This window comes from Drosophila hydei, unplaced genomic scaffold (assembly GCF_003285905.1).
Source record: "Drosophila hydei strain 15085-1641.00,03,60 unplaced genomic scaffold, DhydRS2 tig00000001-arrow-pilon, whole genome shotgun sequence".
NCBI lineage: Eukaryota > Metazoa > Arthropoda > Insecta > Diptera > Drosophilidae > Drosophila > Drosophila hydei.
The window spans coordinates 4,063,763-4,078,258 of NW_022045643.1; the positions used below are offsets into that span (position 1 = coordinate 4,063,763).

A 14,496-nucleotide genomic window follows, 5' to 3' on the forward strand; every position below is an offset into this window, starting at 1 on the left:
ATATATATATTATGAATTTGATCAATCAAATGAAGTTCGAATCACATCACTAAAGCCAAAGGCTCTCTTCAACCACTGTGCTGTATATATGATATACAATGTAACTGTGTCGAAATATAATAGGAAAGTCTCAGCGGGCTGCCAGTCGTCGGCCAGCCAGCCAACCAGGAGGCGCGCCCAGGCGCTCTGCACACAATAAAACCACAGAATATGTTGGCAACTGGCAAAGCAGATGGATTGTCGAGAGAGCGGGAGAGCAATAGCCACTGCCAGTAACAGCAAGAGTGCCGAGCATAAGGGTGCAGATTCGAATTTGACTCTCTGCAGCAGTCGAAGCAGAGTCCAACAGCAGAATCAGGACAGATGTGCGAGTGCCGCGAGTGCGGAGAGTTTCGCGTTTGAATGGGACAATATGAAAATTCCAAGTGGACTCGCTGCTCCGGTGGTGGCAACGGCGACTACTTAAAGAGGAACAGATTGCGTGCGGGCAGCAGTCGAAAACCGAGCTTCGAAACGAACGGTGCCACATTGGTTGACAAGTGCATATAAAGCCAAAAGAACTCTATAGAGAGACTACGACAAATACAGCAAGTGTTGCGAGTCCAGTGCGATGAACTTGCTCATGGACAGCCTGCCGTCGCATGCGAATCCCACCGTGCGTCGTAGAACGCCACCTCAACAGCAAACTGAGCTGCGCATCTCCACCAGCCCCACTGCAACTGCAGCAGCAACAGCAGCTATGACACAACAGCAACACTCTAACAACAACAATAATAATGATCCGCCCAGCGTGAAGACCACACTGAAGCGCTCCTTTGATGTGGCCTTTCTGATGATGCCCGATGAGCGCATCAAGCAGAAGCAGGCCGAGAAGCAGGCACGCTTACAGGAGGCACTGCAGCAGCATCAACAGCAGCCGCTCCAATTGAATCACTATCCCACGGATTTGTCCCCTCGCGCTGCTGCCTCACAGCCGCCGTCGCCGGCGGCACTGGAGTACATTAATCTGCTGGAGGCACGGCAACGCTATCCACAGCTGGCCATACGTTCGCCGAGGGTCTATGACGATCCCACACTGGTCATTCCGCTGGTGGACTCGCCAGAGGCAACAGTGTCGCCGCCACCGCCTCCTATCCGCAGCGCCTTCACCAAGGTGGCCTCATCGCTATCCAGCTCATCGTCGCCCTCGACGGTGTCCCGGCTGGAATCGCCAGTGGATGTGAGCGCTCCACCACTTAGTCCCGATCAGTTGAGCTGTCACTCCATGAGTCCGCCGGTGGCCACGCCCCCACCGCGCACGAGCAGCGGCGGCGGCAGCAACAATGCAGCACCAGTTGGGCCCAACACTTTACCCAACGGCATGCCAACCAATCCGATCATGTATCACAACTTTCGGCCTGAGTATCAATTCAATGGTGCTTTCCAGGCTGTAAATCCCATGCAGGCGCTTCAGGCACAGCAGCGACTCAAGCAGCAGCTGCTCTATAGGCCACCTATTGCGCCGAATGGCCACAGTCCCAATGGCTGCTCATCGAATCCGTCGTCGCCGCCAACGGGTCCGCCGCCGGAGTTTCTGCATGCCTATCCAGGATTTGGGCCACCTCCCCATCCGTTTGCTGTCGCTCAACCCCTGCAGAACCCCGCTGCAGCCGCCATTCTCTCCACGCTCATACCACCCACGCTGGCGTCCACCTTCACACTGACCGCACAGAATGTCTGTGCCAAGTGCAACATTAGCTTCCGCATGACCAGCGATCTGGTCTACCACATGCGCTCGCACCACAAGAGCGAGGTGGCCTGCGATCCGAATCGGCGTAAGCGCGAGGAGAAACTGCGCTGTCCCGTCTGCCAGGAGACGTTCCGCGAACGGCATCACCTCACTCGGCACATGACCGCGCACCAGGACAAGGCCAGCGATCATCAGCCCACGTCGGAGGAGTCCAGCAACGATAATGAGATTATCAACGTGGTTGGTGGAACGCCGCCGGGACGCCGATCAGGCGGTGGTGCCAAATGATCCAAGCATTTCTTCGGATACTTTTAAGCTGCTGCGCGTTTCGTTGGCCTAGAGTCCATAGCACTTCCTCCCGCCCCCACCCAGAAATGTTTCCATTGTGATATTAAGTTTAGTTACAGTCCCAACCTAAGTTACAACCTTAGCCATTAGCATTATATAGTGCAATTCTTATCGCATCCGATTAAACTTTGTTTGCCCATCCCATTAGCGCTAGGCACGGCAGAGCTCTATTACATCTGCCCGTTTTATCATTGTAAAATACTAGAACTAAGTCTCATGCTCATCCAATTTACTATTTGATGTGCGTCTTAATGTTTACAAATAAATATCTAATTGTTATTAAAACTTAAACTATATAAATATTTTATTTAATGTGGTATAAATAGAGGAGAGCGACTTCTGTGAATGTGTGAGCATTATGAGAGCTTGTCTACTAGATCGCCAGATATATCTGGGATGTGAAATATAGAAATATAAATTCTCTTTAACAGAAATAAGTAGATTGCAAAAGAAGGCTTACTTGTTTAGGAAATTATAATTGCTTACTGAACATAAAACAAATTAATAGACCTAAACGAAAGCAAAACTGAAGCTCATATAAATATATGAAATTCTCAAGCTGTTCAAGCTCAACTGCAAGCTAAATAATGAAATATGTGTCTCTAGTTCGTAGCCTATACAAGTCTTTACAGCACTTATGTTAGTCTATTTCAATATTTTTATTATTTTATATTTTATATTTTTTATTATATTTTATGTTTTTAATCACTTCAGCTTAAGTGAGCAAACTACATAAGTAAAATCTACACAAGATTAGAATATAATTTCAGCTTTCCACTCTCAGAATTAATTCAGACTGTCATCAAGAATAGCTCAGTAACAAGACAGCAAGTAATGCCAAGAATACCCTGTAGTTCTCTAGATTGCACAGCTTAGTCCTGGCAGATTTAAAAATGTTCCACAGCTAATGCCAAGCAATCGTGAGTTAAGTGAAAAAACATAGGTTCCCAGGATTAGAAAAACAGCCACATTTAGTGGAGTAGCATACGCCATATGAGTGGACGAGAATATGTTGGCCTTGTTAGCGCAGTGAAGCCAAAGCATAGTGGGCGGGGATGCAAGCGTTCGTACGCATGCAGTCCAGAAGTCGAGCAACGTATGCGGCAATTAGATGCGCCAACAAAAACTGAGCTGGCGACGCTAATGAGTTGCAACTGAGTCTGGGAACAGAGCTGTAAACAAGATGGCATACAAATGAAGGGTGGTAGCGCCTGCCCCACAAAAACTCAGGCGATAGACAGCGCAACTAATGTGGCATGCTGCTGCCAAGCTATTTGGCCAGCGCTGCTCAAGTGCTTTTTGGCAAAAATGATATTCGAATTTCAATAATTCAAGACTCAAATGCGAAATGGCGAATGGCAACCCTCTGGATTCCCATGAGTCAAAAATTTGTAGCATGCCGAATTCCGACAAAGCGCAGCGAATGTCTTGGGTGGTGGCTGCCTCGTTGTGCTGCACTCAAATGAGCCACAGCGAATTGCGTTGATTTAGCGTGGCCAAATCCTGTTAGCCCGTGCCAACGAGCCACGCGATTCTCACAGGATGCCTGTCTCTCTCTCTGTGGCTTTATCAACTGAGATGTATCAATTGATGGCGTAGCTAAATGCAGCTCCTCCCCGCACCTCAAGCCAAATCATGACTTGTTCGCATTGTTCCCATGATGGGATTAGCGTTTTATAGCCTTGTGTTCACAGCCACAGCCACTTGATAAAGACATTCATGTGGCAGTGTGGGAGACGCATGGGAAACTCTGCTTTGTTGTTAAAACGGTGAGCAAATTGAAAGCAGCAATTGAAGTTTGAAGCGAAACGATATGTTGGAGTTGTAGGAGATGGGAAATGATGGCTATATTTAGCGGTTGATTGAACTGAAGTAGAAGCCAAGTAGCACTCTAAGCTAAGTCAAGACTGTTTAAGGTGAAGGAGTTATTATACAACAAAGCGACATATATGAGGACGAATTGGTAGGAAGTACAGGTACTACCAAAACTTATAGACTTCAGCGTAAACATAAAGAACAAAATATAAATCAAATAAAAACCTAAATTTACTTTAATTAATATATAAGTCTAAAGCAAACGAAAATTGATTTAATATAACTTAATATATATTTGTATATTATATAGTCATTTTGTTATTAAAATATGTATATCTTATGTCAGTTCGAGAATTCTTCTATCCACTCTAGTATATCTGCCTCGAACTGCGCCCAGCCATTTTTATAGTTTTTTACGACTTATTCACTGATATGTTTGCACTTTACAATGGAGTTGGCGTCTAGTCGTGTCACTGATTTATTTTATACATTTCCCCAATGAGCAATTTCAACTTCCTTTAAAAACAATTACAACTTCCTCTACACACACCCAGGCAGAGCGGTTTGTTTGCGTCTCGTTAAGCCAACACATCGTCAAAATCACATTTCCTCATTTAAGCTAGCAGCGAGAGAGAGAGAGGGAGAGAGGGAGGGAGAGAGAGAGCTGGCAAGTCGGCAGCCACTCACTCAAAACGACGCCCGGAGCAACCACAGTGGCAACTCCATAATAAGCCTCATCATGACGGTCTATATAATAGCAGCCATAATCGCATTTCATATTTATCACATTTTTACGCCCACACGCAGCCGAGAGGCAACTCGCTGGATGGCACTTGCCGAACGTGCGCATTGTTTGCCTTTGCCTAACCTCGCAATTTGACCGTAAATAAATTGCCTGCTCATTTGGTAAGCACTTGCCCCAAACTTGAGCGCCCCATCCCCAATTACCAGTCACCATACCACCCCACCCAACCCCCTCTAGCAGCCGGTAACCCCCAAAGTGAATTTCCCAACAGCTTCCTTTCAATTTCATGAGCAGGAGCTGAGCTACCCTGACGAACGACAAGCGACGTCGACCTCGTGTTCAAATACGTTTAAACACAATGCAAATACCGTTATAATAGCGCAACAACAACGAGGCCAACAAAAAACCAGACAGCTGGGAAAGCCATTGCGCCCACAGGGCCTGGCTACGCCCCCATTCTGTAATGGAGACGTGTGCGTATGAGTGATTTTTCTCAGCTCCGCTTAAAAGTATGCAAATATTTTTCTTCGAAGGGGTTGTCGTACCACTGGCAGTTCCATGGGCGTGGGCGTGGCTCTAGCTGACTTTCAGTTTATGACTTTTGTGCAGTGCTGTTGTTGTTTGTTGTTAAGCCTCGTTAAGTGCTTTTAACTGCAGGCAATTTCATTTGCGAGCGCTGCCTGTGGGTCATTTAATTTCCATGTCCTTATAAATGCTGATTAGCTATGGACAGGCCGAGATTGGATGACAGGTATGCCCGGCAGTAGTTGTGCGGGCTGCGCGTCGACTTAAAACCAGCGAAACGCACTAACTGACAGCCAAGCCGCTTAAACTTTGAACTTTGTCATTTCAATTTTCGCCAACGGATGCGCTTTGTTTCACACAGAGGCCGCAGAGGCAGAGGCTGCTGCTTGGCTGTGCCTTCATGAGCCGCCGGAAACATTGAGCTCGACAATGCGACTTTCGTTTGGCCAAAAATTGTGAATCTGTGTGGTTGGCCGTTGCGAGGAGCTGCCGCCATTGTTTTGCGGCCAAGGCACATGATGAAGTCCTGCTCCATGGCCAGGAAGTTTTTCATGCGCCATGACACTTTTTGTGCGCTACGGCAGCCATTTTATATATGTGTGTGTATGTCTGTGTGTGTGTGTGTGCCTGTGTGTGTGATGGTCTACCTTTGCTGCTGCCATTGCCATTGCCGGCCTCGGAGACGGAGACAGAGCCTGGAGTCGTTGTCGGCTTTGGTTCTCGGCAACTCCATTGAAATGATTTTTGGAAGCATGGAAGCTGTTTGGCTTGCCGCAAGACAGCCGGCTTACTGACTGAACAGCAGCCAGGACAGCGCCAGGACAACATCCGCGTGTCCATGTCCGTTCGTCCTGTAATTTATGATGTGCGCTTCCTATTTTTTGCTACCCGTGCACCCGCTGCTCACTGCCACTGCCAGTTTTTAGTTTCTGCAAAACTTTTCAGAGCCGCGCGCCTGTTTTCTGCTGTCATAACTTTGCGCACATAATTAATAGTTGTAAAAGCGAGCGAACGAGCGAATTTTTAGTTTTGTGGCGCAACTTTTATGGCCGCTTGTCCGGAGTTGCTTGCTCAATTAACTTAGCAGGTAGTTAATTTTCAGAAGCCGCAGGATACCAGCTGCGGTTGCTAATTGATTTACAGCTCAAGCGTGGGAGCTAACACAATGAGTTCTGGACTCTTTAAGGCGATTTAGTTTTCTAGTATATTCAAGCTGGCTTTGATGAGACTTTTTCTAGTTTAACGATTCGTTTTCTACGTTGTCTTTTTTAATGTTAATAGACATTTTGTTATTCCAACAATCAATTTGATCTATAACTCTGAAGACTGTCAGTCAGATATGTCTAAAGAAGCTTTCTTTTCAATCTAAGAGTAATATTTTGCTGATCTCAGAAGCTATATTCTTAAACTTAGTTAGTAACTCCAATAGTGCCCAATCTATTCAGATATATATATATAATTTTTATAGCCTAACATTTAACCTCAGCCTTTAGTTGGCTTACTTGGCGTATGCGCAATTCGTCTTGCGTGGGTTTTTGTGCTGCCTACCTGACAAATGCTGCAGAGCCACGCGCGAAATATTTAGCATGTCAAATGACATATTTGCGGGCTTTTTTTCCGTGCCTTGGCAGCAGCTACCCAGGATATCAACCACTCACACAATTATGGCCCAATCTCCCCCTCCTTCTCTTGCTCTTTCCTGCTCTCTGCTGCTTGGTTGGGCATATGTGTGCTTGTGTCTTTTGTGAATCTGTTTGGTTTGGCTGTCGCCATTTTTGCTGTTTTGTACTCCATTTATCATTTGGCAACAATTCAGAATTTCCATATACTCAGCATATTTGCTGGCCAGAGCATTCGCATGATATACGACCGTGTCTTTAACCCAGCCAACAGGCATCAGCATCAGCGCCAGCATCAGCATCAGCTTCAGCATCATCCTCCACTAAGCCAGGGTAGTGTGTCACATCGTTCGATGACAACCCACCCAGCTCTCTCACACACACATGGTGTAATTTAGATAAGTGGTCATTCTTCATATTTATAATGCTCATAATTTCATAATGTGCCACGCATATGCAGCTCTCTGACGCTGGACCCACACTCGATGCTAAATTAAAAACAGGCAAAAATCTGAGTGCGAGCTGAGTGGGAGGTGGAAGGAGGGAGGTGGGTGGCCGCCACATTGGGAACAACATGGTCAGCGTCGCGCGTTGCCTCAGCCATTTATTTTATTTGGCGCGAGTTTTTGTTAGTTGCTCCAGCCGCTACCTTGCACTGACTATGACTGTGGAGGCTCTGCTGCTCTAGCAAAAATCGGGTTTGGCATATTCCATGAATATGGAACATGTGAAATCGTGAATGTTGTCGCTGCTATTTTTTCACTCGTTGCCCACCGTTTGCTGTTTGGCCCTGATTTATGAGCCACATAAAAGTTAACTTAATGAAATGGGTTTTGCCTCTGCCCTGAATATTTATGTGTTGTGCCTTTAAAGCATTTGATAGTGTTCCGCAAAGTTGATAAATAAGGAAATATCGAACAAGTCTAATGATAAACGTAATTAATGGCAAGAGAAACTTGGGCTGTGTGCTGAAAATGTTCACACGCTAGTCTATATATATAAAGGATTTTTAAAATAAACTGAATTTTAGTTAGCGCCTTTCTATGCAATTCTCAGGTATTTAAATATGTTTTGTATGACTTCTTGCTTTCATTTCAAGTGTTTTTTATCGTCTTCATCAAACATCTAATCAAATAGGGTTCATAAAGTAAGCTCAATTTCAAGTATAGCCTTTCTATGCAATTCTCATGAATTCAAATTGTTTTAATGCCTTAGATTAAAAGCCAAACAACCTCAATTTCCGCTAACGCCTCTCTATGCAATTCTCATGAATTCAATTAAAGCTCGCAAGCTTCAACTATACACATTTCGTTAAAGCCTTTTTCTACCCATCACAGAGAATGACCTCAAATGTAATTACAAATATATAAGCAGACTAAACACTCAGTTATCTTAAACATTCGCCTAGAATTTACGATGCAAATATTTTCAGATAGAGGCAAAATGAAAGAAAAAAACTTTTTAATATTCAAAATTTGCAAATTTCTTTGCAGCGATAACAAACAGGTTCGCCAATAAATATTGACACCATTTTGTGTTTATATGTAAAAGTTGGAGAGCTGAAACTAGCAGAGGCAGAGGCAGAGGCAGACAGATAACGTTAACATTATATGTGCTTTTAGAAAGCAGACAAAGGGAGTGGAGGTCTGGAAGCTGGAAACTAGAAACTGAAACTTTTCAAAGCGTGGAGAGCGAATCGTAAAAAATAAAATTATGCAAATTTTTATTATTTGATTATGCAAATGTTCGCGCTTGACGACCCTTGGCATAAGGACGACAATACTCGAACCCCAGCCCAAACACATGCGGGCACTGAAGCTTCCGTTGTGAGTATGAAAAAAAAAAGAAGAGGAGAAGGAACAGCTAGTTGGCCAGCATTTGGCCCCAACTGCCGGCGGCTCCCTACAGCGCGAAAATTTGAATTTTCGTTGGCGATTTCTTTTTTTTTTGTATTTGCAGGAACAGGGGAGGAGCCAAAAGGGGGGATAAAACAGCGAGCGGGTGCCACTGTGGAGCATTGTCATATGTGGTTGGAAATTTTGAATCTGTTTGCAACCCCTTCGAGCGTATCCGTTTCCTTCTGTCGCGCGCGTCTCCCCTCCACTCGGCGGTGCCACTTGTCGTATGCGTATTTATATTTTCTCATGTTCTGCTTTGTTGTTGCTAGTCTTCCTGTTCCTCCAGCTCGCTGCCTCGCCTGCGCTTTGCGCGCGATTTGAATCTTTTAAGCGAAATATTGTTGAAATCACTTTATGCCCGACTGACTGAAGGCTCGCGACTGAGGTCGGGTGGCAGCGTCGCTGACTGCAAATATGCGGGGATGTGTCGCGTACACCTTAAATGTTGCCTCTAATTGATAAACAACACTAAGCCGTGCTCGCTTTTCAGCCGCTAAATGAGAAAGTCACGCCGCGAACGTTTAAATTATAAAGTTGCTGATAAAAAGGCGAAAGAATCCCGCGCTCGTAAATACCAAACTGATAAAAGTTAAGCATTCAGTTTTATGGCTGACTTCTAATCAGTTTGAATAATTACCAAAACGTGCTGCACCAAATTAAGGCGAAGAAAATTGAATCAAATGCGTGAGTTGAAGAAGCTAGAAATGTGGAAATGGAAAAGGAAAATGGATATCACATATAATTTACAATAAATCGAAATCAAGGTCTAAAAAATAAGTATTTGACAAGCCCATGTATGAGATACTAAATACAATTTTTGACCATAAGGATCATCAGGTCTTTCATGTGTGATAAAGTGAAGTATCGGGGAAGCTGACCGAGCTCTCAATAACTTATTGCCTCTAGCTGATAGCTAGATAAGCAAAAGATTATTCCATGTTATTATTATTCCAGTATATATATAATCTATATACTTTGGCTTATACTGAAAATGTATATAACTATAATAGACTTAAAAATGTTGTTTGTGAATAAAAACTGAGGCTTTTTTGCCATTTGAGAGCGATCGATGGAGACAATCAGCACCAAATTGATATTCAGTATGTGTTTCAGAATTGATTGATTGAAATAATACTAAAACACTTAACAAATGCTAAAGTAAATATAAAGAAATGCAGCCAGTTATATCTGCTTATTGCCATCGATAATAGAGCGTAATTTGTAAGCAGTTAAGTAAACAGAGTCATAGACGTTCATTTATGCAACTTTGTAGCCGTTGCCAAGCTGATGGGCAGCTCATCAATCACACGGCGAGAGAACATAAATCAAGCCAACAGTCAAAATCTATAGGAGAAGTGCAGGAAAAACTAGTATGAAATAGGCAGGGCCACATCAGCTTGATTGAGCAACAGTCGTTCAACTTAAGCTCCACTTCCGGCACCAAAGCAACCAAAAGCGACCATAATAAGTAAGACGCGTAATAAAACCAAAATGCTTAGAAGCCACACACAAAAAGCCAAGAAACTGGCAAGAGAGTGAGAGACAGACTGGAGGCTGGGGCTAGGGGCTGGCCCACTGACTGCGCCATATACAGAAGACAGTCTGTTTATTTACGCCGCATCGTATGTAGAAGCTTACATATGGACGCCTCCAGGGCCACGGCGTGGGCGAGGGCAAAGAGTCGGGTATCAGGCGGTAGGCACTGCCAGCCAAGTGCTGGTCCGGTTGTTGCGGCATCCATACGGCGGGGCACATATCACACATGTTGTTCCGAGTACACACGTATGTTGCCTGCAAGCGATAGCGTCAACGTCAACGTTAGCGTTAGCGTCCACGTCGCCGTCGCCGTCTCTGTCGCCGTTGCCGTCGACGTCAGTGTTGGCGTCGCCGTCGACGTCAGTGTTGGCGTCGCCCGTTTTGGGTAGCGCTTGGTCCAAATCTTGGCCAGCAATCGCAGCCAGCACATATGTGCAATCATGTGGAGCCCACCCCAAGGCCCCAATCCAAGCCGAGCGACACTGTGGAGACTCCATTTTGGTTTTGCCATTGGCGCTGGCAGCTGAACACGCCCATCGTATCGTCAGGCGCATGCTCAGCGCCAGTTCGAAACGATTTCGACATCGAATTTCGAGCACAGTTAGTCGAAGGGAATATTTCTCTACGCTCGCAGCTGCTTAGTGTCAAATGTGAGATGCGGCTCAAGCGGCTGGGCGGATGCTACGATTTTTAATCAAAACTAGATAAGATTTTGCAAATATAAAGAATGACAAGTGCAGAGGGGGTTGATGGCGCGGGGTGCGCAGGGTGGATGGGTTAGAGTGGACCACGAATCCAGTGTGTATGAATCATAAATGCGTTAAATTGAAACTTGGGATTTCACGCAGCTTAAGTTTTTTAGCAATTATGAGCGACGAGTGGACCGCCGAGTGCAAGCGAGATAGCCAGCTGAATAATAACAAAAACAGGCGTTAACACTTGTCAGCCGAGACAGGAATATGTCACCTGCAAACCGTAGCGTGGGGCTGCTGCACGATGCTGGCCAAGCGCTGGCTGCTGATAGGACAAATTCAATCAACGCAGTTTGCTCGACCCGCACCACAATAAATCTCAGTTAATATCTCACATAAATTCATATTTATGGTCGAACATTTGAACCTTTTTGTTTGCCAAACACACACACGCACACACACAATCAAAAGTCGATTAGCATGCAACGCCCGATGGCAGTTGCCCGGCCCAAACTGTTGCCCAAGCTGCAAATAGGCAAACGCAGGTAATCGCATTTCAAAAATGTTTGCCCTGCCCATTCCCACCTCAGAAAAACAAACCAATTTTCAACCCCTGCCCAATGAAAACTTCGTGTTGAAAATCTGCTGAAACACAATGAAAATATTTTGCCTTCCACACAAGGCATGGGTAGAGGCAGGGGCAGGAGCAGTGGCTGGGGCTGGGACTTGTGGGCATGACTGTGACAAGTACAAGCCACTTGTGCGTTGATGATAATTTTTACATTTTTGGTAACAGACAGAGCAAGAGAGAGCGAGAGAGAAAGAGAGAGAGAGGGTGTAGATAGGTTGGAGGACGGTCCAGATATCTGAAATCGGCTTATGTCGCCTGCATTGTGCTGACAATGCTGGAGGAGCTTTTGTTTTAACCATGGCATAGATGGGGAGCTGTGGGCCAATCTGTGCGGCCAGGCATTCTATGATTTATGCCCAGTTTTAATTTAAAAGCAATCAATTTCGAAATATGTAACCAAAAAGAGTTTAGGCAGCAGCAAACTTTAAGATAACTTATCAAACGAAAGTTATTAATTGACTAAGAAATGAAAATGGAGGCTGGGGAAAATATGAAACAAAAAGAGTTGAGGCAGTAAGAAACTTAAAGAGAAGTTATTGAAAGTTCAGATTTCAAATAGTAAAGAAGATGCAGAAGAAGATATGCTATAGTTACAAAAAGGTAATTCTACAATAGTTAATATTCATCTTCGTCATCTGCGTCAATTGTTTCTCAGAGGACAAAGGTGTCATTAGCAACAGTCTAGGTAAAAAGAAGAAGAAATCCATTATAAAATTCAATTATGTCAAACATTCAGTTATCTTGATGCATTATGCTTGGCTAATGAGCTGCAGTTGACCAGCGATCGTATCGTTCCAAGGAGCCTCAGCCACCAACGCGAAATCAATTAAAATTTATCACTTTATTTTCATTAAGAGACAAAAGTCAAGAGAAAATCCCCAAGGTGCAATTCGTTATCAATTCGAAGGACAATGGCGGTCAGGATGTGGCTTAACTGTAATTTGTCCCGGCGTCGACGCAGCGTTACGTTCGCGTTATCTCACCAAAAAAGGAAGACAATAAAACGCCGCAGCGTTTGTCGCTTTAAATAATAAAAACATTTGATTTGCCAAAGGCGGCACGTGCCAGCACAAGGAATCAGGAGGAGGAGCCAGGCTGGCAGTGCGCAGCCAAATCGCAGATAAAACCAACGCGTAAATTAATGGCCGACACGTGTCCTTGACGCTGCCACAAGAGCCAACACTAAGGATATAAGTGTATCAAGCATTGGCCGGGCCACTAAGCTGGGAATTGATACTCGGCTTGCCATTGACACTGTCCACGCTGGGTGGTCTCCATGTGTGAATGGGCTGCTTATGGACAACAAATTATCAGCTCTATATGGGATCTGTTTGTTGTGCGACAGCTGATAATTGAGGCGTAAATGTTGACACACGTCCTGAGAACTTCATCCGCCGCCCCTCAGCAGACTCCAAGTGGAGTTTATGGTTGCGACAATGGCCAACCAGATTTATGAGTGCAGCCAGATCATGAGCTTTAGTGCAGCTATTCAGTTTTAGTAGAGCTACTTTCAGTGGCAACAAAGTCAATGATAACCCCATCAAACTTTTATAGAGTATGCAAAGCTCGTGAATCCACCATTTGCAGGCTGCATAAAAAAGTTAATAAGCTGCACCACAAGCCACAAACATCAAATGGCTGAAACAAAGAAGTTCACACAAACAATGGCGCCTTTTGATTTTCCAGTTGATGCGCGATTTTCAGAAACCTTTGACCATATGTGATAAAAATAAAATCGAGATATCAGGGGTGTCGTTGCTCAAATACCCTATATATATTCGCATTAAAGCTTTGTGCAAATCTGACCAAATCGTATGCATTTATGGTGCTTTGATAACTACACTCAATATAGACTAAATTTTATCGGCAGTGACCGACTGAGAAACACCCTGAAACTTCTACCGGGCAGCTTCCTTCAAGAAACAAGATGATGTAGCTGAAGCAAGGAGTGCTCATGATGTGTAAATACTTTATGTGAATCTATATATCAATTTTTCTAAGTCTAACTCTTAAAATTTGTGAAATAAGGTAAGAAAAAAGGGAACTATGAAGAAGCGAAAATTAAATTTTAGCTCAATTTTAATTTTAATTGAAAAAGTTATTATTTGTTTCTTGTATGGGAATTGACGGATGGGTAAACAACGATACAGAGGGATAAAAAAAATATACGGATCGACAAACAAACTAACAACCGGATTGAGATAGATAAACGCAGTATTTGGTCCTAATTAAATATATATTATATATACCAGCGGAAGTCACACACACCATCGGCTGTGACATACGTAAAAATATAGTATATTGTTAAAAATATATCTTATTTAAATATCAAATAATATATTAAAGATATCAAATAAAAGTTAAAGAAACATTTTAATAAAAATTACTTTTATAATTAATTTAACGAACTTTCTGCTTAAACTAAACTTAAAGAATCGCCAGATTGAATAGATACATGCTCGAAATCTCAACAGTTCTCCAGACTGCAGAGCATCCATACATAAACAATCATTAAAGATATCAACCCCTGTGCCCTCCAAACACCACCAATGTTTTTTACCTCATGCATAAGGGTATACAATAAATACTTAAGCCAACCCATGAAATTTAAAACAAAAACTCAAATTCACACCACAAAAGCGACTGCAATACCTGATTGTATGGGACGCTTGACATATGGCCACTTGGTCGCAATAGAAAATCAGTGAAGGATATGCTAACAAGTCGAGCAGGCAAACCAATTGTCAAATAACCACAGGACATGCACTTGGGCGCATCTTGTGTGTGATTGGGCACAGGATGTGTGGAGCCTTGTTGGCTGGCTGGGTTTAATGATGAATATGCTGATGGGGCTGAGATTGGACCGAGTCCAGTTGCTTTGATCCCTGATTGAAGCACAGCTGTGACACTGATTGATGGGCCAGCCGCGATGAGCACGCAGCATCAGCGATTGCTTTA

The 14,496-nt window shown here is 44.0% G+C and overlaps 1 protein-coding gene across 1 annotated transcript; it reads left to right on the forward strand.

Annotated features, from left to right (window-relative positions):
• Window positions 1-610: 610 nt before the first annotated feature.
• LOC111594861 (verprolin) lies at window positions 611-2,017 on the forward strand. The gene has a single exon (XM_023308339.2). The coding sequence runs from the start codon at window positions 611-613 to the stop codon at window positions 2,015-2,017; it is 1,407 nt and encodes a 468-aa protein (XP_023164107.2).
• Window positions 2,018-14,496: the final 12,479 nt, after the last annotated feature.